The 27,346-nt window shown below is 39.2% G+C and overlaps 1 protein-coding gene across 1 annotated transcript in view; it reads left to right on the plus strand.

The window, feature by feature from the left end:
• scara5 (scavenger receptor class A, member 5 (putative)) overlaps positions 1 to 27,346 on the plus strand; it is a 71,471-nt gene that overhangs the window by 35,146 nt on the left and 8,979 nt on the right. The window contains exons 8-11 of the mRNA XM_079362474.1: positions 3,675 to 3,755; positions 6,481 to 6,588; positions 13,835 to 13,900; positions 20,970 to 21,158. Coding sequence (XP_079218600.1) covers positions 3,675 to 3,755; positions 6,481 to 6,588; positions 13,835 to 13,900; positions 20,970 to 21,158 — 444 coding nt within the window. The remainder of the gene's footprint in view (positions 1 to 3,674; positions 3,756 to 6,480; positions 6,589 to 13,834; positions 13,901 to 20,969; positions 21,159 to 27,346) is intronic.

The raw sequence follows: 27,346 nt of genomic DNA on the forward strand, positions 1-27,346 counted from the left end.
GATGGTCTGTGTCTTTGATGGTCTGTGTCTTTCGCAAGGTTAAATTACACACAGTAAACACAAGCTCTCTCTGCACTGTTGCTTCACACTATGATCTTTCTGGAGGTTGGATGGAGACTCCTGAACTCCACTACTGTGTTGTATTCTTGGACTTGGGGAGCTGTAAATGCTTTCAGGCTAATCCTGGAGGGACTGTTTGGGGTTTTTTCTGTTGAACAGACGTCAGCTAAATGAACAAATCTGACTCTGAAAGCCAAGAGATCAATTATGTGAAGCTCTGTTAAAACAAACTGTTGACGAGGATGCATTGTCTTCAAGACCACCAGAGTGTCTTCTCCAGAGCTGATCACGCACACACACAGATGTTGAACAGAACACAAGATCTTGCAGGTCTAGTTTCCAAACTTTAAACTTTAACAGATGATTTATTCTCCTGATATTAATTGACATTTAAAAGCGGCATTTTCTCTTTCTGCTGAAGATGTGCCCACGCAAAAGGACTGTCTTGAAATCTATCGGAGTAGACTAGAAGCGGTAAAGATCAAAATACAACACAAAAACGAGAGATGTTCAAAAAATGCTCTCTTGATTAAAGCAAGACTTTTTGTTTCAGTAGATGTTGCCCGTGAACACCAGCATTAAACAAAAACAAACTGTTTGGTAACATCAACGCCATACTGAAGCCTCCTCTCTCCTCCAGTGACTCACCTAAGACCACACGCCACTCATGTTCACACGGAAGAGTCTGTGAGCCTGCATTGTTGTTAGCAGCCTATTGTTAGCTCTCTGTAGTTAGCCCGTAGCTTCACATAAATCAGCACAGGAAGACTGTACACTTACATGACATCCACATAAGCAGTGAGCACGTTCATCTTCTTATCTCTAGTCCTTGACTAAAACAGTTTTATACACAAGGAGATGCAAACAACACAGCCGGCAGAACTTGCGTCTCTCACTTAGAGACCTTCAGGACTCAGAAATATTCTTACATAGAACAAGCTTGATTTCAATTTATTTTAAAGCTCTTATTAGTTAGAAGACTAGAGAGGGTGTATATATGTATGTATATGTATGTGTGTGTGTATATATATATATATAGGTTCTTATAGGTTCTTATAAGTTCTTTAACTCTTTAACTAAAAAAGTTATTGTTATTGTGATTAATCATTCATAAATTCTCTAATGATTTGGCAGATAAAATGTCAGAAAATAGTCACAATATCAAGTTTACAAGAGGAAACTAATTGTTGCTGATTGTTTTTCCCCTGATCGACAGCCAACCTCTCACCTTGACACCTGAACGCGATCAAAGCAGTCCTATTCATGTCTTTGTCTTAGAGGGTTACAAATACAAAAACACAAACAAGCACTTAAATGGTCATGTGGCCTTGCCTCTTGATGTGACCTTTTCACCTTACATCCCCTGCCTCGCTGGTTAAGTATGTGCTGTTGTGCAGCAGCAGCAGCAGCCGCCGCTTGGAGCAACAGCAAGAGCTCTGCATCTCAACCCAAGACAGCATCAAACACTTGTAAATGAAGAACATTAGAGCTGTGACCGACCAGATCCGCAGGACAAAAACTAGCAGTGAATGCCTAACATTCCCACAAGCTGTGTTTTGGTCTATCTCCCTAAACATGTGGTTCCCATTGTGGATCTCTCTCTCTCTCTCTCTCTCCCTGTCTCTCTCACTCGCTCTTTCACTCTGACTTTTTTCACTCACTCTCTTCAAGCACGAGAGACTGTTTTGGACCGATTCTTTACACCGGTTGTAAGACCCAGTTTGGCCTTTGTTGTAGCTGCTGCTCGTGTGTGTGTGTGTGTGTGTGTGTGTGTGTGTGTGTGTGTGTGTGTGTGTGTGTGTGTGTGTGTGTGTGTGTGTGTGTGTGTGTGTGTGTGTGTGTGTGTGTGTGTGTGTGTGTGTGTGTGTGTGTGTGTGTGTGTGTGTGTGTGTGTGTGTGTGTGTGTGTGTGTGTGTGTGTGTGTTTCGAAATGCAAATTAAAAACGTAATCTTTAAGAATTAAAGGCTTGCATGCTTTTCTCTGAGCCATATTTTAGTTGCATGTTTTCACTTTACAAATGACATAAATAATTATATCCTTCCTTAGTTTTGGCAGAAAAGAATCAAGAAGTTCCAACATTAGGTTCTGATAGAGACACACTGGATATTTGTTGACAGAAGCATGGCTCATTTTCAAAGTGCTTGTTATAACTTTATTAATGGGTTGTCTAATCTTCTATTGCTGCCATAAATGGTGCAAAATCTTCATTTGATAAATGTGGTGTGAGGAAAAGGGTTTTATTAGTCCCTTAATAATTATTCGATGTGTTTTGGGCATTGACAATATGGGTCATATCCAATGTAAGTCGAGCTGTCTGCACCTGGCCAGTTGCTGTTTAATGATAAATTTGGGTAGACAATGTGGAAAACAGTTTTGAAATCTGTACTCTGTACTTTGAATCTGAAGTGAACGGCAAAGCAGATAATCTGTGGGAGCAAGAGGAATCCAGAAAATGTATTGTGTGTGTGTTTGTACCTTCTTCCAGCATCACTGAAAAGGCTGCACAATGATGAGATCTCTATAATGGCGTCAGGACAGACCACCCTGTGGTTACCAAAGATGAAGCCAAAATTCCCTGCAATGGCCGCTGATATATTGTGCATTTGGAGCAAGAATCTAAAGAGGAGCTGTGTAAAACTCACTGATAAAACATCAAAGATCCCTCGGATCAGTACAGTGCCGCAGAGGCTGCTCTTGTCAACAGAGCACTCAACAAATCAATGTATTTTTATGCTTTTTTTTATGGTATCAAATAACTAATAAAACCAAAACTTTTCAGAAAAAGGGCTTGGAAACAAATCAGCCTGTTAGTGTCTCGCAATCTTGCCAGAGTTGAGAATAAAATTGATTTAGTATTTTCATTTCCTGTTTTAATCCATATTCATTTCTTAACACGGAGGAGGCATATGTTATGACCTATACTGCAACCTGCTATAGGGGGAGCTCTTAATATGTTGGCTTCACTGAAATCGTGGGTGTTGCACTGTCCATTGTTTATACAACCTATAAACAATGCACACTCTAAGGTGCTAATACTCATCAAATGACTGGAGACCAGGCAGTGTTGGTCAATTTGGCTAAAAAAACAAACAAACCCTGCACTCTTATCATATTCATTTTGTGAATGTTTACGTTAAAGTTAATGTATTAAAAAAAACAAGGATGCAGAAACAGTTTCATTTTTGGAAAATTCTATAAAACTGCAAGCCAAACTCGACTTTCATTAAATCTTTCTTTACTTGTCTGTTTACTGGCAACAATCACATTCAGCGTTAACTAGAGCTGTATTTAATATCTGTCGGGCAAACTGAAGAGTTGCTCTTAATTTGCTGAGTCACAAAATATCTTTCTGTGTTACTTAAAAAACTTAATCGAGCTTTTCCTTCCTTGATGTTGTTTTTCTCAGTTAATAATCTTCACCGGTGTTGGGAACATGTACAAAGCTTTAACAGTAAAGTTGAGCCTTTCACTTTAATGTGGCTGCGTACAAACACAGGGTCATGTGGGTATTTATGGATCACTATTAATGTCACCTCTTGATGGCAAATGTGGCATTGTTTGAAATGCTGATTTCTGTCTTTAATTGTGAATATATTTGTGTTTTCCTCTGCAGGTCCTCCAGGGCCAAAGGGGGAGAAGGGTGATACTGGACCACTTGGGCCTGCTGGGGCTCCAGGGTTGTCAGGCTTGAGAGGTGAGCGCAACCAGACTACTGTTCATACGTCATGAGAGTGCATAAAAAGTTAAACATTACCAATTACATTTATTGGAGATTTAAGGACTCGTTCTAACAGTGTGTAAAAGGGAAAGATTAATACCGCTCTCATTTCTGTGTGTAAAGACGAAGATGGAGAAAAGTCCTGATGGCCTGGCTCATATAACAGACTCAGTTTTAATCGACAGCTCTCCTTGCCGACAATAAAAGGCTAAAATTTGAAAAGCTAAAGCGTAGAGACAGTTAGCATAGCTTAGCGTTAAGATCTGAAAGCAGGAGTGATTCGCTAAACTGGCTCTGTCTAAAGAAGAGAGGGAAACTCGGCTGTTTTTTGGCAAACTTGGAAACTCGTTGGAAACTGTCAAGACAACATTTAAAGTTTTCCTCTTTGAAATTATCTTTGCACTTGTGTATCTGAGTAAACTTGAGATGTAACTCTTTTTATGACTGACTTCAAACTTTTGGGCAAAACCACCTCAAACACACCTCCACCTGAGGGAAGTTCTGCACTAAGAGCCTTTCATCTTTCCAGTACGTGAAAGAATGAAGAAATAAGGAGTCTCATAAAGCCTGATTCTCTGTTTCACTTCTTTGTTTGTGGGATTTTCCGGATGAGTTTTATCGTCCCATGGATCATTCTGGTCTATAAATGTCCCAATGTAAATATCACATTTTGAGTTACAAGCCGTTTTATGTGCGCTACCATTTTAAGTTTGAGTGGCATGGAAGGTGAAAATCTTGCTCAGTTTTACACAAAGCAGACTTTGGCCACAGTTATTACCTCTGCTCTTGTGATTACATTACATTGTATTAATAACGCAGCGTGCACAGAAACTATAAATGGTCATATAAATCCGCTTATAAAAACACGGCCCCAGACTTTGGATGGGAGATTTATTCTTAGACAGGGTGTGGACAGGCCCATTGGGACAGGTCGTCTATCTTTGCCTTGCAGGTCATTCCACCCAAAGCCACAGCGTGAACCTCCATCCAGACAAAATTGGCACCAAAATAACCATTTTTCATAACTACTGTAAGATAGGAACGACTACAGTATGAATCCAGATGTTTTCAGGACCCTTTCCAGCTTGGTACCTCTTGAATCATCACCCTCTCAGCTCCTCCCTTGTCATCATCCATCCTGCATTTCCAGGCCAAAGAACTGCAGCTCTCACATGACACTTCCAAGAAGCATTATCTTATTGCTGAAAGAAACACCCCCCCCCCACATCGCTGCCATAAGTCTGAGAAATGTGAACAAAAACAGTTTCTAACCGTACAAAACGTTTTTCTTTTTTATAATAGGATGAAGATGGATTAGTGTATCCATCCATAGATCTGTAAACTGTGTGCATGAACCTACAATCGGTGCATATTTGTTTGGGAAAGGATTGGCTAACCTGAGCCTCGCGGGGTTTAGAAAGGTTGTAATGCTGTCAATTAAAGTTAAACTAACACAGAGAAGTCTTACATGGGCTCTTTCAAAAACAGCTTGAAGGCAAAACATTATTTCAATTTTCTCCTCTTACATTTTTGCTGATGCTGAAAAGAAACCCTCGCTATCATATAGCCTTATTTTTCAATTAGTGATTCATCCCTGATATTCTGTTGCTCCAAGAAATCATTGTCATTGCTTTCAAGCTCTAAAAATCACTCTGTGCTTGTTAGACAATCCCCTTGGACTTTCCAGCACAATCACTGCAAAGACTTCTTCACTCCTTCCAAAGTGTGATTAATAGGATTTTCCCTCTGGGGATTTTGAAGAGTGAGTTATTGAACCTTCACGGCGCAGAGACAGAAAACCACAGGGCACATGACATCATCCATCTTCACTTTGTTTTAAATTTCTGGCTATAATGCGTTTTGGTCTAATTATTCAGATTGCCAGTGTAATTAGAGCATATCAGGGCACAGCGGCAGATGGCAAAAGTACTATAAATAAGTAATTACCTCATTAATTTTAAATCATTTGAGTGTGCTGACTGTCAACAGACGTGCTCATTATGTGACTCTTAGTTGGAGTAGTAAATCTGACAGATTGATTAATGGAACAAAACAAAATTGTAACGCTTATTCTACCAGTCAGCAAGCGTTCATGAGTGACACCACAGGAGGCGGTGGAACAAGAGAAAGACCGATGTTTACATCACAAACAACCTCTTTGTTTCTCCGATCAATATTATAAGAACAGAGAGCGATAGGAAGCAACAAGGCATGTTCGAAATGGGGTCACATTTCCGTAATATGGACACAATTTTGTTAGTGCAATAAAAGTAAACGTGATTCAATTGTTAATGAATGAGTAGAAAAAGTCCTCATTTCACTGAATGACGACACAGCCGCCTCCCTCATTCATTGCTTTGGTTAAGTTAAAGAATTTCCACTTATATGAACTTCTTCAGCTAAAAAAATAAGTTCTGACATGTTTTATTGAGTAGATCCAAACAAACTCCATCTGGGATTTATTTGGAGGGGCTTTTCTAAAATTGCCAGGAAACAAAGATGAATTTTAATATATGCTGGGTTTATGTCTGCAAATATTTGTTTAAAAAAAAAAGCTCACTCAACAAGATTTACCTTTAAGTGGATCAAAGTTAAGGCAGCTTGAAGGATGTCAATGATACTGTCAGAGAGTCTCCTTTTTCCTGTTTCATAGTTAGGAATTATTTATTGAAATGAAATGTTGTTTGTGTTTTTGGTTTAGGGTTTACAGGAGAAAAGGGTATCCAGGGGCCTCGGGGAATAAAAGGATCTGTCGGGGTCGATGGCCTTCATGGGGAAAAAGGAGAAGTTGGACCTGTTGGTCCTCGAGGTACGTCTTTTTATTCATCAGATCAGGATTTTAAATCGTTCTTTGTTTGCAAAGAAAAAAAGCTTGTTGATATTCGCTCATTCGAAAACATGCAATGTTGATTACAGGATATAGATATCACTAAAAGGGGCGCTGATGGCACAGTGGTTGGTGCGTGCGCCCCATGTATGGAGGCTGTAGTCCTCCTGGCAGGCGGCCCAGGTTCGGGTCCAACCTGTGGATCATTTCCTGCATGTCATGCCCCGCTTTCTCTCTCCCTGATTTCCTGACTATCCACTGTCTTATCTCTCCAATGAAGGCACAAAATGCCCCAGAATAAAAAAGAAAATAACTGAAGGTTATTTTCTTTATTGAGGAAACGGTACTAGTCTCATTGAAGTAAGTCAGTTCTTCACTTATCCAACAGTTTGTATTTCACTCTCTGCAGCGTCGTACAACTCACAGCTCAGCCTTGTCAACACTTTGAAAGCTCAAATCCTTTCAAACATTTGAGACTGACAAACTTGGTTCTCAGAGGTTTGCAGCATTACGTGTTCATTTTTTTGCCTGAAATAGAAAACTCCTCACAAGGCTACCAAACCAAATCTGTCACATATCTTTGTTTAATGACATACCACACAGATTTCTTCTTGTGTTTTTCCTTACATTTATAACTGTTTAACAGTTGGCATTTGCCTTTAGGGAGTCCTAGAGGGAAAACTATTGTGTCTGAGTTTCAAGTTGTCGGATTAAAGTCGTCTTGAAAATATAGACTATCAGCTAACGCATCCATCTATAGCTCCAGAAAACCCCATTCTAGTTTTTTCTCCACGGCATTCATCCATCAACTTGTCATTAAAAGAAGCTTACAGTCCACCATTGAAATTGTCCTTATTTGACTATAGCACAGAAACGGTTCTTAAATTACCTCAAATAGAACGATTAATCAGTCATTGGAGAAGGCGTTGTTATTTTTCTAACACTTAGGAATGCTGAGGTCCAGAGCAAACCCACAGAAACCAATTATGTCATTATTAAATGCTCTTACAGAGAGCCAAACTCCTATACAGTACATGATGCAATATCCACAATGGTCATTTAATAGACGGCTGTATATACCATTATGCAAGCAAACATTTCAAAATATTCTTATGTCTTTTATTTCTCCATTACACATTAAAAACATACATTAATATGACGTGAGCATTTAAATTGTCCAAGTGGAAATAAGAACTAAATGCTTTCACACAAATGTCATTTGATGCCAACTTATGTTTCAAAAAATAATTGAGCACAACTGGACGACCTGGTGCTACACATACAGGGCCTGATTTACTAAACGTTTGCGTGTCTTAAAACGTGTGCAAACTTGATACCACCAGCAAAAAATGTGCTGATCTGATCTACTAACAGCGTGCAGTGAGGATTGCGTCTTTCATATGAGCAAAACAACACGTGTTGTCCAAATAGTACGTTTGCCTTAATGAATATGCAACACGAGGCGTTTCTGCCTCAGCGTGCAAAATACTGGGAGGAGAAAATGCAAAGAAGTTAAGTTAGTACACGCAATGTGATTTAACAAGCCAGGCAAAGATTGCGGTGGTTGTGACGGTGTCTGAGTTTAACACCTTTAAAAAGAACGTGCTAATCCAGGAGCCCCAGCAGGCTGCAGTTAGGAGGAGACATAGGCACAATAAAAGATGTGTTAACATGTTTAAATGACAGAAAAATAAATTTATTTTGTATCTTGCTTCAATAATAGTTTAAAAGAAACGCCATGATTAAACTATAACTGAACATTCACAGGCTCTACATTCTGAAGAATTTCAACATTGACACTTAAGTCGTCCTATTTCCCTCTTCTCGCCAACATTACATTTTAAACAGGGCATTTCATTTTCTTGGGTTGCGTGTCTCCGGTGCGCTCCAGAGCGCGCTCGTCTCTTCACTCTACAGCGCGCTGACCAGCTTCAGCGATGGCCCGAGTGGCACGCACACTGACCACCAGCGCCACAGAGGACTCGCACCTCCTGCGCAATGTATTACAATTCATTCAAAAGACGGAGGGAAGAAAAGAGAGGCCCTGTTTAATACAGAGGTTTTCTTATAAGCCACTTTTTCCTTTTGTTATATTCATATTTATCTGCTATTACTTCAAAATACCGGACGTTCATTTGCCTCTCACTAATACCTATTGTGCGCTTGCAGTCGTCCAGCTTTCCGTCCAAACACTCTGTGACGTAAACCAGTAGAACACGCAAAAGCCTGACAGAAATAATACCGCCTCCTCAATGGTTTGCACCTGACGTCATTCACACAAATGTTCTTAGTAAATCACCCGCAAAACGCCCACAAGCCAAACGTGCAAACTTTTTCAATGAACACGCAATTTAGTATTCTTTAATTGAGATCTTAGTAAATCAGGCCCATAGTGTCTGTTTTATTTTCTCTTCCTTCCATCCACTTTTCCATCCATTTTACATTTTTCCATTTATGTATTCATTAGAGTCTATCTACATAAACCCCTTTAGGCCAGGTTGTTGATGTTTCCACTTTGGCATCAGCAGCTGAACCAATAATAACAAACGCACACTGAGTACTTTTTGAGAAAGCATACCCATGACAAATATGATAAGGCACTTCAGTCTTTTTGGGTCAGCATGTCAGTGTGTTTGTGTTTAAGTAGGTGTTTAGCCAACAGCTGTTCCTAATCAGAGTTTGGTTTGGCTGAAATGTCCAGTGTTGGAAGCCCTCTGTCCCTATGTTAGCCAGCGGTGCTTAAATTCTTGGACCAAGCTGATGTGTTGTCCTCATGTTTATATGGCTCAACACTATGAAATAGAATTCACTTTAGCTTTGGTTCATTTTCATATAAATTCATGTTTTTATAAGTTGCTCCTTCCAATGTGTTTTATTTAAGGAGCAAGAGAATTATTCTGCGTTTAAACAGATTTGCTACTAGCTAGCTAACGGCTAAAATGCTGGCAGTGCAGCTACATGTTTGAACTGGTCAGCTACAGAGCCAACTACTTTTTTTCTGCTACCATTTGTTCTACTTGGCACTTTACTGTCTACATAATTTGATCTATTAATTGTATGAGAAGGAACGAGCTCAGCTTCACAAACAAGCTTCCTAATTAGCTTTAACTGTCTGCTGTTAATAGGATTAATTGCAAATGCAGAATTCAACATTTTACTGGTGTGTTGTGGTGCGTGCAAAACATTAGTCTCAAACAGCACTTTTATTAGCTCTTTACTGATCACATATCAACAAGATTTGCAATCAAAGAAGAGCGGAAATTTGGGGGCGCCGATAGCTCAGCGGCAGCGACAGCGCGCGTACCATGTTGCGAGGCTTTACTCCTCGCGCGTCCGGCCTGTGGCCACTTTCCCGCATGTCTCTCCCCACTCTCTCCCCCTTTCCGACTCTATCTGTCCTATCAATAAAGGCAAGAAGGCCAAAAATAATCCTTTAAAAAAAAAAAAAAAAAGAAGAGCGGAAATTTAATGCTCTAAAGGGGGCAATTGTTTCAGTTTGGTGAAAATGGCAGATTTGATAACTTGAGTTACACTGTTATTGAAGGGGCATTTGTAGCCTTGTGGTTGGTGTGCACGCCCCATGTACGGAGGCTGTGGTCCTTCAAGCAGGAGGCCCAGGTTTGAATCTGACCTGTGGTTTCAGTCCTGTATTTCATTCCCAATTCTCTTTTTCTTTCCGCCCAAAATATATCCTGCCTCTATCTAGATAAAGAGACCAAAAATATCAACAACAAAAAACAAACTTAACCAGTTGTTGGTCACATCACCAAAATAATGAAAACAACTGTTCATAGCAGGACAATAAGTGGTCACATCCATTGACCATGTATTTTGCATGCAAAATGTTTATCATTTTAAGTCAACTACTGCACCAAAGTCATGTTAAATAGTCAGGTGTTCAGCAGATCTTCATGTGCAGCCTAAGTGTAGATTACAAGTGGTGGAAACATGGTCTTTTGCAAAAGATCGTGTTTGTGGTGGCTCTACAAACCAATTAGTTAACACTCAAGAGACAATTGCACATCATTGCTTGCATATTGCTTTTTGTGTATTGGGCCTCTGAATTGTTTGGAGTGAAGAATAAAGCACATCCAGCAATGACCACCATGGCTGAACAAAAATGCAAAGAGTCTTGGTACTGTTGACATTGTTTAATTGAAAATGAAATTCTTTTAAAGAAAGTTCAAAGCACCACACAAGTGTTTTTATACAAACATTTAGACAAAAACAAGGATCTTTGCGGATGTTTGGTCATCTATCCTCTGGTAGTTAACAACAAAGTCTGAGTGTGCTTTCGCCCATCAGGGGTCTGGTTGTGGTTTGAACAACCCAGTGAGGGTTTCTGGTGTGAACAGGGCCTCAGCGGAAGGCTGTTCCTCAGCTGTGGAGGGAGGAGGGTTGCTGAGCTCTTGTTAAAATAGCACTGGCAAGCTTCATGGTTTCTTTTATAGATGAATGGTGGAGTGCATAATATATCTACTTCTTTGATAGTCAAGAAAAACTGATCAGCTGATTTTAACAAGGTGAATTAGCAAATACATTTTCTGCCATGGAAATCTAAAGTTGCTGTAATAATGTCCTTTAACCTTTAGGGGCACGAAAAATACATTTGTGAGTAGTGAGACTATTTTTGGCATAGATACAGTCCCGGTTCCTTTTCTAGTCAAAGCTTTATTGTTGACTGGAATTTGGCTGTATGCATGTGAATTATTATCTGTTTGAAGAGCAAAAAAGAGGAACTCATATCCTTGTTGAAGAACAGCTAGTAACGCACTGGGAGACACTGTCTATTAACTCCTACTCAATTTGCTTCACCAGTTGATTGATGGACTCCCAAAAATGACAACACAGATAAGGAAGTCGTGGCTGGAAGTCCATCACGTCATCACTAAAGTTTGGCTCTGAAAAGAAATTTTCCCAAGCTCCAAGATGCCATATCATTGTCCAACAATAGCAGTTTAATTCTCGTATTGCATGCTGGTAAATTGATTTATCTTTGTGGGAAGGTTCTAGCTCCCACATAGGTTTTGACAGCACAGGTTAGCTGTCATCCAAAGCTTGTGTACCTCATTGTCCCCAAGTAACCCTCTGAAGGACCCCATGTACTGTAAGGAAATGGCTTTAGGCATTCACCAAGTGTTAAATGTTTTTCTCTTAATAAACTTGACTTGAAATCCATTTGAACTGGATGATCAAGTTCCTATGGTACCTGCAATAGTTAGAGATAATCAGGGTTAGGTGTCTCAGAGTTGCGTGTCCCCTTGTTTGTGGATGATGTGATTCTGTTGGTTTAAAAAAAGAAAAAAAACATTTTAGCAATGCTTTGGCGTTCCTCGGCTACTCAGAAAAACATCTAATAATGCTGGTAATTAACTTTGTTCTTTTGCAATGTGGAACGGATAGTGTTTCATATTTGCTGAGACTTAGAATTCCCCAAGAAAAGATGCCAAAGGTTGGTCAATTCTGAGTAGAGCGGAGGATTTGTTTATTTAGTCATGCCGACTTTAAGGATTAGTTGACTTTTATTTACTGGTAATATGAACCAGACTGCAAGCACAGTAAATACCTCTGTGTAAGGCACACATTTGCTTTGAACAAAATGCTAACGTCTGTATGCTAGTTTTATATTCTTGCCATAAAATATCCGTATTTTGTTGATTAGCTGGCCTTCATGTTTTTAGCCCTGAACACAAAGATCAACTAAGTCTGATGGGAGTGGTACTATTTAAGAGGTATTTTAAATTTTAAATCAAAGTAATATGTTGAATCTTTGGCCTGTTGGTAGCAGTAGAAGGAAAGTCAGAGGACCCTCAGACTTGTAAGAATGTATGTTCTGAGTAAATGCCTGAAACATATACTTAATGGCCATGCATACTGTAAAACAATTGTGGAGATAATTTTGCTAAACATCTTCCCATTGCTGCCAGTGACTGCCACTAGCAGAGGAAATGTATTGTACAGTCTCTCATCAAATGCATTGGTTGTCGCTCAGCAGCATCCTTACAGTGAGTTTGTGTTTGTCTTGTAGTGGTGTTTAGTTGTTAAGGATGTGGTTGGGATGAAAGTGGTTGTGACAGCTTAAGGACGTCACAGGCAGGGTGTGGCGTCAACTACGCCACTCACTCGTGGACACACAAACGGTTACACATGGTGGTGAGGACAGAGTGCCACCTCGGCTGGCAGCAGCAGCTCTGTGGTCAAATTAAAGGTGGGATAACTGCTGGCTTGAGGCTGGTCCACTTATAGCTTCATGGCAAAAAATAGACTTGTGGTTTGTTTAAACCCTGCGGTTGAAATTGAGCAAGAAATGGTGCTTTGGAGTCTGTTCCTGGGCGTTAGAAGTTTAATCGAATTTTGAACAACAACAAAAAAGAGCGAAACCCACAAATCCAAGATTTTGATTGGAGGGAGGCATTGTGCGTGACTGGACGTAATTTTGCAGAAACTGCAAATGAGAGGACTTTAACTGACATTAATTGAGCAGTTCTGCACTGTATCAACGTTTCCAACATGTAAGCATCAGCACATAAAATTACCCCAAAAAAATGACCTTGACACTTGTACTCTAATTTCAGTCCAAACAATCTGTTTTATATATCTTCTCACTGTTTGCTTCCCCTATTTATGACCTCTTTCACCTCCAATAGAGAGAAAAAAAACTTAAACCACAAGCTTGAGAGGTAAATTAGGCCTCAAACGCAGGGTGGGGATCCTCTAATTTTACATTTGATGCCCTTATATCACATGGCAAGATTACAGGGCTGACTATTTAAGGGGCTTTTTCTGAAAACACACAAAGCAAGAAGAAAGAAAAGGAAATGGGTGTGAAGAGGAGGGAAGGTTGTAAATTGTAAACCTGTAGATGGTTATGCTACTCCTGTGTGTTATTTCATCTCTTCCACTATGTGTGCTACATTGTGGTTGGCACTATAATGCACTCGATAGTATTATTAGGTTGTGGGTAATCAAACTCACTATTACATGTAAGTACTGTTCTTCAGATTAAAGAGGATTGAGTTGTCTTTGTGCCTTCATATCAGATTGGTCACTGATGTAATATATTCAATATTGGAGTGGAAAAATGTTTCCACAGCTGAAAAGAAATATTAGAAATAGACTGAAATCACATGAAAGATTTTAGTTTAAAAGTTCATTGTTAAGTTTGTCCCTGCCTCTGTAAAGTCTGTAAAATGTTCACATTGTTTTTTTCTGTTGTTTTTGTTCCCAGGTGACAAAGGAGAGAGAGGATTAAAGGGAGAGAAGGGGGAACGAGGAGACAGAGGAGATAAAACAGGTAAGAGCGTATATATTTATATATATATATAATAGAAAAAACATCTAAAAGCAAAGTTTTAAAGATTCTACGAACCAATTTCTTAATTCAAAACAAACCTGCAGACACCTTAACAGCAAGTTGTTCATCAGCTATCATCAGTTATGTAAAGATTTATTTTCAGAATGATTAAACATGCTACATGCAGACAGTTAATAGGTTGCTTAGGACGTTTATGTTACTTTAAGAAGCTACCCCATGTTGATAAAATGGAAAAGAAAAATATAGGATGCATCAAATGTATGTGTAACAGTATGTGGAAATTCAAAAAGAGTCCTCCTTTTGTGGTTTATATGTTCATAAATGTACGCTTAACCGCTTGGTTATAGACAGTAACAGAGTTTTAATCCTACTGGACACACTGCTGTTATTACTAGCACATATATCAGAGCATGATCCAGAGCCAACAGTATATATCATAGAAGAACTAAAGCTTTTATGAGCTGTTGACTTTATGGTCCTCGTGCATCGGCGCTCCACCTGACATCCTGTGCAAAGAGCTGTGGGAAGTTTAAAGGATCGGTGGATCTGCTTTGCTTTCAGCGTAATCTCACTGTTTCCGACACATGATGAAGCACCACATTACACCGCATACATCAAAAGACCTTGAAAACTGTTATATGTATGCACGTGTTCTGTAGTGGTAAGCCGATACCATGCACAAAAAAAAACACACAAAAAAACCCACTAATCTGGAGTCAAAGAGAGAGGCAGAATATTAATAACCTGAAAACCACAGACTTTTTGTTACATCATCATGGTCCATATGATGAGCCATGAGGTAACATTAGCATCAAATATCCCTCGGCCATTCTATTAGTTTTCCTGCACATTAGAGAGCCGTCAAAGATCAGTTCTTTCCCCACATCATTAATAAGACACGGATGGTTGAGGTTTTACAGAAAGCAAAACATGCTGAGACCACATGCTGGTGGCTGTCAGAAATACCAAATCTCTGCGCCGTGCACTTTTCTGTCACAAACGTCATGTGGCCAGCCTGATCATCTGATGCATGACTCGGATCTTCTTACACTTCAAAGTATACAGCGCATACCTGTATGATCACCAGAACCGAACCCAGAGTAACCTGAAACCACTGAAGTTTTTAAGTCTGCGAAAATTATGCACATTCCTCCACACATGTTGGGTGTTAACACAAAAAGAACTTGCCACACTGGGTGTGATGTCAACGAAAGGATCAAAATCTTAACATCCTTCGAAAGGCTTGACAGCAAAAAAAAAAAAAAGAGGGCAGAGCAAATGGACACCAGATTGTAGTCATTATAAGCAAAAGACTGAGATTGTTGCTGTGTTGAACCGTTTATTTTATTGTATGTGGATGACTGTTTTTTTTTTTTTTTTAATTGACTGGGAGGTATCTCAACAAAAAATCTGCAAGTGAACTTGGTGGGATATTTATCTTCAAAAACCAATATTTTGAATTGATGTAAGCAAAGGCAAGCCTCAAGATGCTTGTGTGCTCGTATTTGTAGTTTATAAGCTAATGCCACTTTATGAGTTGTTTCTAAACACAATATAGTTATTCTCCACAGCTGGCTCATTTTAAAATAATAATATAATTCAAAACAGTTTACCTCCTTGTTCCTGCTTTCTAACAGATTTTCTCACACTTTAATCGCAACGTGATTAGGGTCTGAAATTAACACATTCACTTTTTTAACGATATTAATCGTGAGTTTGCTTGACACAATCAGTTACAGCTGTATCTGTGAATGCTTCTTGTTTGCCTTCTATTCATGAGGGACATATAATAATTTACTAACCTGTGTTATGCTTTCATTGGCTAAATGCATCAAGTATTTCTGACTGAAAATTGAACTTAGAATTCAAATTCAGGAGATTTTCCTATGTGAACACAGGTGATCAATTAATACAGCTGCAGACCCCCCTGAGATAAAAACATTTTGTCCTGAAACTTTTAAGTTGTTTTAACACGAACTCATGTTGTGTGTTGAATTACTAACTGCTCGCTCAGTTAATGATGTTCCAATCATCTGTGCATTAGAGAGAACCACTCAGCTCCCATGCTGGGACCTTTAATTTAATTTTTTATTGCTAATTTTTGGCTCACAAACACACACTCAGCTTCACATGAAGAAAAGACGTGGTGCTGGAAATAGTTTAAAACAATAAGGTGTGTCAGTATTTTGGTTTTACTTAATATCTGAACATCTTTCACAATCATTTGATGATTGGGCTTTAGAGGAATGTATATGATGTCACCCATGAACAGAGCGATAGACTTTACCACTCTTTAATCTAATAAGCAAACCAGCTCTCAGCTCAAGTGTTCTCTTTTAGTTTTTAATAATTGAATACGGGGACGGGGTGTTTTTCTCTACATTTAAAACCTGGAGATATTCAGTAGGATTTCATGGATGGGTCCACCTCTAATAGTCACGCATGGTACAAAATATCATAACTGCAATATATTGTCATTTTGACTTATATGAAGCAATTATTGAATCTCTGGTGCCAAAATATCAAGTGTTAATTTAAAAAAATAAAATGCATTAATTTCTCTGCCTGTTTGACTTAAAATTTGGGTTTGGCATGTTTAAGACAATCCAGTAAGAAGCAAACAGAGTATGCTTAATGGAAAGAAACAAGAGTAGCCTACAGTATAGAAATGTGGAGAATAGAACATGTAGCAGGGCATCCAACATAAACAACAAAAAAGCGGAGTTTAAAGGACAGGATTTCATACACAGATGGAGCTTGTTAACTTTTTGCCCTGAAGTTCTTCACTGCTGTCCAGTCCAGACCCTTCCTGCCTGCCAGATAAACATTAGTAACACATGACCACTCCATGTTCTGGCCGTGTTTCTGCAGTTCTTCAGGTCTCTACAGTCTAGTGCTGTAGCTCCACTGGCTTCTGAAACTTGATCCGTTTGGACCACAAACACTTGGAGCTCACTCGATAGTTAAACCTCAGTCAAAGAAGACCAATCGTATCTTTTTGTAGCTCACATAAACTCATAAAGAGGAGGGAGATTCATATGGCACGTCAAGTTTTTGTCCAAATTAGCAAGTGTTGCTACTTTGTTGGGTGTAAAGTACATAATCATGACATCTGTAAAAGGTGGCAAGGAGGTATGGGATCCTTGATTTTTTTGTTTTGACTACTTAAATAAGTTTTTATTTTTGTATGATTAGTTTTCTCTTCAAAGTGTATCATTGTGCAAATGCTTTTTAAATCAGGGAAAGTCATTAACTGCTTGACTTCAGCTCTAGATAATTTGTTGAAATCAGCTTTTTTAGGCGTATTTTCCACTGCAGGAAAAAAAAAATCTTAATTTCTATTCGATTTAGTTTCATCCCAAAAATAATCGTTTGATTTTGAAAGGTTAATGTTGCATTTTATTACAACACTATTTGGAGAAAAAAATAAGAACACCAGTAAATGTTTTCACAAAACAGTGTGCTGCTGTTAGCTACTGTTGCTAAGCCTCAGTTCTCATCTGGGAAATATGTGGTTAATGATGGTTAATACCACCCAGATTTTTAAATCTTTATTTAATGACGGCTCCTTGGAATAGAAAGACTTGTTGGGTTTTATTAACTTCCTGTCTGACTGTCAATTTTCAATCGTAGCTACTGTAACTGGATAGCAAATTAGGCTAACATAACCTTCATAAGTTAGCCAAGTTAAAAATGACTTTTCTCTGGTTGATTTTGTAGTTTTCAATTAACTCTTTTTAAAGTAAGATTCAAAAACACATTTTTCTCGTCTCAGGGCAAAATGAGGGCTGGATTCACGACCATTCAACACTACTACCATGTTTCTAATGATACAAAGCTTCATGCAAATGGATGAAGTATCCCTTTAACGAATGTGGCTAAAGCTAACAGGCCCAAGAAAGCAAGAAAGGAGCAAGAGAGCCTTAGCCACCCAAGCCCTTCCAGAGAGGGGGCGTGGTCAGACACAGCTCATTTACATTTAAAGCGACAGACACAAAAACAGCCTGTTCTGAGCAGAGCTGAAATAGAGTGGTTCATAGGCACGATCAAATACAGGATCAGTGGATTTAGAGCAAGAAACTTTACAGACGTTTTGTGAAGATCTGAGTCTCATTAAAACTTGTTGAAATTTGTTTAATATGTGACCTTTAATTGTCTTATTGTGCATCTGTTTAATTTCATCTCAAGTTTACTGCAAAATAAATCAAGTGGACCTCCAAGTTACATCTTGGGCAAAATTCCAACTCTTTGCGGGCGAGCTCTGCATGACAGAGAAATAAATGTCTGTGAAGTCTTCATGTATGGTTCTTATTATCTGTGGAGACTACAGGTTTACATGTGCTGCCTTTATCTAGGACCTTTCCTCTCCCTCCCGCTCTATGGGGCGCCTCGGGCACTTTAAAGAAGAAAAGAGGAATGAAGTGCTGAAACTTAAAAAGATGAACAGATTAAGGAGAAACATGAGAACGGTCTCAGGGGTATACAAACATGAAGATTAAAGTGATTGGACTGATAACCTTGTTTCATAACATATATAGGCCAGTCGCTGATAAGATAGATATGAAACTGTTTCTTTGATTATCCTAATTATACTATATTCAATGTGTTGAGTTGAAAATGTATTTTCTTAAGGCCTAAATGAACGGATATATCACATCACAAGAAAAACAGACCATAGTAGCTTTATAAAATCAGTGGTGTAATGTAAGCTGGCTACATACATTTACTCAAGCACTAAATATACTTTCTAAATTGTATAAAACACAACTATATATAAAACATTCCCCAGGGAAGCCTGCGACAATTGAAAAGTAAACAAACGCCATTAAACGAAAAAAGGGTGTCAGTAAATAAGCAGGAAGACAAAACAACGCTTGCAGTCTACCAAAAAAGTTTATTTGGAAACTGCAGCTAATATCTCTACTGCAAGTCTATGAACAAAAACAAGAGAGATAGAGAGCAGATTAGTGACGTTTTATTTAATATGTAAATTAAGATCAACTTTTATTTTACCCACAACGGAGAAATACAAGTAGCCTCTATATCAAGGACCATGGCTTTGAGTGAGTAAAGTTAAAAAAAAAAAAAAGCCAAATAAAAATACCTTATGCCACATGACATTGTGTTACCATGGTTACAGAGAAATCAAAATGTGCTGTCCCATTCCTTTTTAACCACTTCAAGCCATTGCAACCTCGTGCACTCAATCACTTTCCAGGAGACGTCAGTTAAGTCTGTAAGGGCTCAGGGTTCAGGGAGGACATCGAGATTCAGTCTCTATCGGGCTGCATTGGAGCTTTATGTATTATGTATGGTGGCCCAAGAGGTTCATGTGTAGACATTCAGAGGAATCCTGTTACTTTAAAAGTGTGAGAAACTTCTTCGTTAAATGCCGATAAGATCTCCCAGTTTCTATCCAACTTTAATAGCATCAGAGACTGTTGTTCATTTGAAGAATGAACAAATAGTTTCACCATCTGTTTCTGGTAATTGAGTATTCAATTACTCATCCTATAAGCTTGGTATGTATGTGCTGTTTAAGCATTCTTCGCTCTTTTTTTTTGGTCTATAAAAAGAGCAACAGGAGGTCCAAAGTGCATCTTAATTCTGGTTTAAATTAGAAGTCTTCCTGCAGGAATGTGATAGTATAATATTATGTTAGATATTAAATTATGATGGGCGAGTGAGTGCAAACTACTCGACTGTTCAACGAGCGTTAAATAGTACACAGTTACAATTTATGATGGTCTGATGAGGCTAATATCCTGTCCAGATTATGTGTCTGCTTCTTCTCTCCAGCACTTTCTGTCATCAGTGTCAGCAGGCGTGTATGTCTTAACACCAGCTGTGTGTGTGTGTGTGTGTGTGTGTGTGTGTGTGTGTGTGTTGGTGTGTGTGTGTGTGTGTGTGTTGGTGTGTGTGTTTTTACGTCTCTTCTTCTCATTTTCTGTCTTTGTACTCAAAACTGATAAATCATGTGAATTATACGAGCACACGGCTGCTGCATAGTTTTAGGAAGATACCAGATGTTCAGTGGATCCATGATGCTTCTGCTGATACAAACACACACTCACAGATACACACAAACATATAGGACAGTTCATTCTGCAAGTCATGGACCCGGTATCCCTGAGCAAGGCACTACAAACCTTTATCTAGCTCAGCCGTCCAGCAGAGGGCGCTATATGGATTTCAACAAACGTCACTCTCCAGAGTGTGAAGTGGTGGTACACATACATGCACGGTTTCTTTCCAGAGTGACCATCTAGTCTTCAGACATATACAAATACATCCCAACTCAAGTGTCACACTCGTACATCACAACATGTTGCGGTTGTTTGAGGGGTCATGTGGTGGCCCGTCTTTACTCAGATGGAGACACGTTCTGTAGAGTGGCTGGAGTGTAGAGTGCTTACAGATGTATTAATGAGTTGTTAGTTTCTAAATCTTTTAAACATCACTGTGGTGTGTGTGAGGTTCACAGTGTTCACAGACTATTACTAGTGACGTTAAAATAAAGGGTCAGCAATCACAGAAACATTCCTTTAGGTGAAAACTGCGTTTGTTTCATGCCTCTTCTTTTTTATGAGGGGAACTTATCCCATCGTAACACTTTTTTCTTCTCTTTTGAATCAAAGGAGATTGTTGTGGTTCTAGGCTAAATTGTGTCACAGTGTGTGGGAAACAAGTTCCTCATCGCTGTTTGTGTTCATATTGATTTGATTTACATTACTTCATTAAACTTGTAAACACTCTGCGCAGTGAGAGTTTAAAGCCATGACAACAATCGTCAGATAGAATAAAGTTCTCTCTGTTGTGTTGGCCTGAATATTAAAGAACTCAGTGTTTCTGCATGCTGAGGAACATGCGGCGTGCTGTGCTGCTGTTTGGACAATATTTGATTCACTGAGACCCGATAAATCTAAATCGTAAAATCGAAAAAGGACCCCCTCCCACCCACCTATTGAACTTGGAAACCGATGTGTGTAAATCCTTACTTGTTTTGTTATTTTTGCTGAGTATTTTAATCCATGTGTGTTTGTCGCAGTGGAGGAGACTCTTGTGCGGCTGGTGAATGGGTCGGGTCCAAATGAGGGTCGAGTGGAGGTCTTCCATGAGCGCCGATGGGGGACAGTGTGTGACGACACCTGGGATAAAAAGGATGGAGACGTGGTGTGTAGGATGCTGGGATACGCAGGGGCCACTGAGGTGCATAAGACGGGCCGCTTCGGACAGGGTAAGAGATGATTCACAAACTACATGCACTGATATTTCACACACACATCTGTAGAGCATATTAGGAAACGTTTTTTAATGCTTACTGTGCACGCGTCATGTAGCTGCCTCTGACGCTCCTCATAGAAGTCCATCATAATAATGAGTCCTCTCTGTGGTGTCAACTTTGATTCCTATTCTTTCCTTCAACTATTCGGCTCATATTCATCAAACATTTTAGTCTGCTCTCAGCTGAGCCTCTGCACACACACACACACACACACACACGCACACATCGAGAGGCTGTAGTCGACACAAACACAAAGACTTCCTGAAACGAAGGCGAGTGTGTCTCAAATGTAAAAGAAAAGCCAGCTGCCACTTGTTAATCCAAACTGTTTTATTGGCCGACTGCCTGCGTTAAGAGCCGTGCAGCATAAATACAGATGGAAGTTCATCCATGAGCTTAACGATACTCCCAGTAACGGCCAATTAGGTACCAGCACTAGTCTTCCATACCTAAAAACAACATTAGATAAGATCAGATGGATTGATCCGTACATGTTGCAGCAGTAAACAGTCAGGAAGAAGAGCATGCGTATGATTACAAAGAAAATGATGAAATAAAAATACAACATGAAGGAGGTTTGTAGACGATCTTTTTTCACATTCCTGCTGACAAACTGAAAAATGCTTGCACAAAAGACACCAACACCGTGACTCCCTCCCACTGACAAAGGTTTGATGCACCTTTCATGCAGCTCCAAGTTCTTACAGCAGGGAGAATGAACTGAGAACTTTTCCTTGAAGAAGATACAGGTTCACGTGAGGATGTGGTTTGGTTTCTGGCTGTCACATATGAAAATAAAATATCTCCACTTAGTACATTAGTACATGTTTACATTACATGCATACGTAGCTAAAGGAGTCAATGTAAGATGCATGTGCTGCAACATTCAAACTCTGTGCATGACCACAAGCCTGCATTCTGTCTTCAACTTTAATCTGAACAGTTTCTGCACGTTTAGTTGAATTTATCAGGATGTTTGAGCATGCAACATGATATAGTGGATTTTTTCAGTTATACAGTATATGGTAACCCAAAGCTCCCCGCATGGAGAGAAGAGAATCTAAAAATTAAGCCATATATGAAAAGTGTGAAAGTTCTCCCGCGTTCACACCCGATCAACATGAAGTTCACATTTGATGTACTTTTTCTTTTAAGAAGGAAGTAGTTCTGTTTTTTTTACCAACTCTGTATTTTTTGAGAAGTGCCCTGAAATGCTGCAGGGATTAATATTAAACATTTTATAGGGAAACTCATGTGAGCCAGATGTCGTCAAGAAAAAGAGTCTCAGAGGGCAAATCCATCTCTTTATTTCTCCACTCCCTCTCTGCGTTTTCTTTCATTCACACAGTCAGCCTGACATCATGCAGAGTCTCTGTCCAGGCAGAGTTGTTAGAAATAAGTCTGGAAAATTTGAGGAAGACAGCTTTTGATCCATAAGAGGACGTCCAGACAACAGCAGTGACTAAAATCGCAGCTGGGTTTCATTTCAACACGACCTGCTATTCAAATTGATCTCTTCAGATCAGCCACATACCTTTATCATCGTTTGGTTTAACGTTTCTAATTCATGCCATCTTGAAAAGGCTTTCAACTACGTCAGCTCAGTTCATTAAACACTACACACTGTACACACTTCATTAGTTGTGAATGTCAAAACAAAAGCAGTACTTGTGCTTGATAACACAGTTCTAGTTTCACTTGACCAATTTTTGAAACTTGAAATACCTCGGCACAGTTTTGGACTGCCAGCTGAGCGTCTATGAGCGGAGTATATATGCTCACAGCGACTTCATCTCCTGAGACAACTCAGTGGCCTTGATGTTAGTCAGCACATTTAACCCCTTGACGCTTGAATTTATTTCCAAGTATTATTAAAAAAAATTACTTGTGTTTTTGCTTTCAAGTAGATGCTAAATTAAGTTAAGAAAGTTAATCTGACCTGATGCATACCGATCTCTGACTGGTCCTATGACAAACTAATGCTTGCTAAAGGTTCCTAGGTTGGTGTACAAATCTATCTAACTTTCCATCGTCCTGCCCGGTACGTAGGTTTAAGAAGAAAACGCTCTAAGATTGGTTCAGGCGAAATAGAGGGCAAACCACAAAAACCTCTGTCTACACGATTTACTGATAGGACAAGGCGCTATAGAGTTTCCATGGCAACCAGCAATGTGTTCAAGAAGTCATATATCCCGTTCGGTAATCGTCCATAATCCTACTGAGATCTGAACAATGATAGAAAGAGTTTTTAACATGTAAAACTAGGTGCTATGTTGACTGCCTGAATGTTTTTTTATGCTGTAATATTTATCTGGAGAGCATGAGGCACATTTTCCACCGAATTGGACAATATAGATTTGATCCAATTCTATTCAGAGCGATTGAAGATTTAAGACACTGACAGGTGAGCATGAGGAGCTTCAGGGACTGAACCATCGAGCTGGCTATTAAATGCTAAATGGACTTGAGCTTGTAAAGCTCTTTTCTATTCTTCTGTCCTTGAACACTGCAGGCCACACCTTCACATTCACACACTGATGGCAGAGGCTGCTGTAGAAAGCGACCATCAGTATTAACTAATAATAATAATCCCTTATATACACACATACACGTGGCTGCAGGAGCTGGGGATCGAACCCCGACCTGCCAGTTAAGTTTTTAGATTTTGAATTAATCTGTATTTTATTGTTTTCTGAATCGTTTTGTAACCTTTTTTCAGAAAAGTACTAAAAAAAAATGTTTTTCTTATTATTATTGAATATCGTTTTTTTATTGAACAACTTCATTTTTCATTCATAAATCTGAATCTTTTCCATGTGTTCAGATTTTTCAAATTACACTGGGATTGGTTTCATCCAGCAAACACGTGTTCTCATTTATTTGCATTAATCTATGATTTATAAAAAGTATCAGGAACAGACAAGTGTCATTAAATAATCATTTAGTAGAGCTCACATGCCAGCCCAGGTCAATTATACTGATGGGCGATGAGAAATTGGGCAAGTGCTGCAGACCAAATATTAAATACAGAGAAAAACAATTCAACATAAAAATATTTATAATGTGAAAACATAGAAATGTAATCCAAACCTGTGTCATCTTTATTTCAAAGTACTTGCTTGATTTAAAGATGTTGACTCAATGGACCCAAACATTTGTGCTCCAGCTCGGTCTGCTGAACATTTAATGAGCCAGAGAATTTCCAGTGAATGAAAGAGTAGCTTTTCTCTGCATATAGGTGAGCAGTGGTTTCTATCTGCTGGGACTAAGAACAGAGTTTGTCTGACCTTGTGATCAGTGATGAGACGCAGACGTGGACCCACGAGGAGAGTCGGTTGAAAAAAAACAATCTTTAAGAAAATCCAGGACTGCAGAGTCAAGTCTGTTTAATGTCAACAGAATTTGACATTTTGCATTTTGCATCCTTTTGTTCTTTGCAATCACTCAAAAAAAGGCTCGTAATCGTCTCTGGGTGTTCCCATCAAATCCCAAACACTGTCTTTGTTGATCCTACTCTTAATTGCACTGCGCAGTGTTAGATATAAAAGTCTGTTAAGATCCAGTGTAAACAGCATAAAGGTCCATGTCCACTCAAACAAATCCTGAGAAGGCACAGCAGCAGAGCAGCTGGGGCTCGTGTATTCCCCGTTGCATACCTCATTTCCATCCTGTGCACGGCTGCATGCAGACACGCGCTCCGGCTGTTTCACTCTGCTTGAAGATGTCAAACCTGCAGCCCGCTCCTCTCTGGTACGCTGCATTGTAAAAAGTGAAGCAGAGATATAACGAGCGCATGGTGTAACTGAAGTGTTGGTTTGTTGATTTCTGTGGTTTTGCTTCACATACAGGCTCTTAAAAAACAACTTTGTTCAGATTTTTCAGAAAAAGAACGTTTATTTGATTTGGGATGTTGAGCTTTGAAAATAAAAACTCCACCGACATTTTTCAGTCCGGGTTGATGATGGTTTGTTGGAATGATCTCAGCTGGTCAAACACCTTACAAGTTAGTAGAGCGTAAACTGAAATGATCTTCAAACCTGCGTACACATGGTGCAACTAAGTGATTTTCCAGTAATTGATTGGTTGTTTTTTCATACAGCTCAGTGTCGAGACTTTTTTTCGACACCGTTGTCGAGACTGTTTGGACGCAGCACAATTAAAGTGTAAGGTGGTGCCGTCTGACGGTCCCAGTTCAAGTTCATGGATGAGGCTCTGGCATTACGTCTGCATGGGGTTATTAATGTTCCTCCAACAGATATAAATGGTCGGTCTATTTGGGCAGTAAAAGTATTGACTTGTGGAGCTTGAAGCCAATTTTTTTTGTTTGATTATCTTGAAGGCTTTTCCAAGATTAAAGTTGGAGTTTGTCATAGTTCTGCTCTGATGACTTTTCTTCCTCATTTTAGACCTACTGCGTACAGTTTGACATTTAAAATAATCACAATAATACTAACAACTGCCAGATACAAATGTAGGGATTTATTGTTATGAAATGGTATATCATAATTTATGGCAGAGAGCATAATGTTAATGTTGTGTTAGGGTATCATGTAACTGTTACAGAGCACTGTACAAATATTTGAACACATTGTGCTTTCATGCTTTGGCAACTTGTTCTGAAAGTATTTAAACCAAAGACTCCCTGTGACTGGAAATGACTTCAAAGTAATCTCAGGACTAACAATACAGATATTTAAGATCACTGGCTTAGAAGCTGGGCACGCACACAGAGGTTTTTAGGATTGGTACTGAGGTTAAGGTAGTCGATGTCCAGGGGGTTCCGGGGGGGGCAAAGTGAGGGTCGCCAGGTGAGGGAGCAGAGGCAAGGTGGTGCCACTGGGCTGGTGAGAACGAGGGGACGATTGGTGGTCTGCAGTGGCTGAAACAGCAATCTGCCGATGAGTGGTTGGAAGTCATATGGTGCCTTCTCTAAAAGCTTTTGAGTTCTCGACTTGGGACATATTAGATGATGTTTTCAGAAATGGCGGATCCTACTGACTTCACATTAGCCACGTAAGGCCCCAAAAAAGTCATGGCCAGGGTTCATAACCTTTGTCTGCTTTTTTTTATATTTTTCACCGTGTGGCCTTTAAACACAAATAAATCATGTAGTGTTAGCATTTAGGAAGTCAGGAGGAGAACATCTTTCTGCATCCATGCTGCCATTGCCTAGCAACAGTGTTCCCATACAGATACCACTAGAAAGCCTTTCATTTACCTCTTAAACTTACTCGTATATTATTTCCATGCAGTTGAATCATTTCTCGTCACAAGGCAGAAGAAAGCAGGGACAGTTACTCAGCGTTGGTCTCCTTCACCATCAGACTTTACAATAAACTTTAAACCTCTGCTTCTGTGTTTCATTAGTTTCATTAGCTCTCGGACACAAAATTAAAAACAAACCCTAAAAAAACAACAACAAAAAAAAGGTTCCAAAACTGCCCAACAAATCAACAGTAATTGTCTCTCAGATGGTCCTCTTGGGTCGATATTTCTTGATCTCGACAGACTCCTTGAACTTTGTGCCAGTTTCCAAAAATAGGAAAGTTAAGAGTTTGGACTCAAATAATTTCAGGACGGCCTGAAGTCGAACACGTGCTTTTTATTAGACTTTGTCTGTTTTCTGTTAAATTGGATTTTGATTTTGTTCATTTTCTTCCACGTCATAGTGTTTGTTATATCTAATGTACTGCATGTTGTTTCATTCTTTATCTGATGTTACAGAGCTGCACAGTGTGTTTGCTTTTCCCTTTGAACGTTCAGTTCACTGGAGTGATTGATAGCAGTCTACTGATTTTAGGGGCAGCAGCCAGCAGAAATAATCACCCTTGTTGCCTATAGTGCAGTCCAATATATTATCAATGAAAAGATCCAATACAATAGGATACCATTTGATATTGATTAAATATGAAATGACACCATATGATGCATAATAAAACCCAACAATGACGTACGGCTCAACAGGATGTCGTGTGATGCACTACAAACTCAAACGGTCCTCACCTGCAGCACAAAAACCTTTGTGTCAATACGACATGACTGGACCTTATTGATTTTAATTTGAAGTTTTTTCTATTTTTATTATTAAGAAAAAGAGAGAGAGAGAAAAAATCTTACAAATAAAAAAAAACATATATACA

Source organism: Symphodus melops, assembly GCF_947650265.1.
Source record: "Symphodus melops genome assembly, chromosome: 1".
Taxonomy (NCBI): domain Eukaryota; kingdom Metazoa; phylum Chordata; class Actinopteri; order Labriformes; family Labridae; genus Symphodus; species Symphodus melops.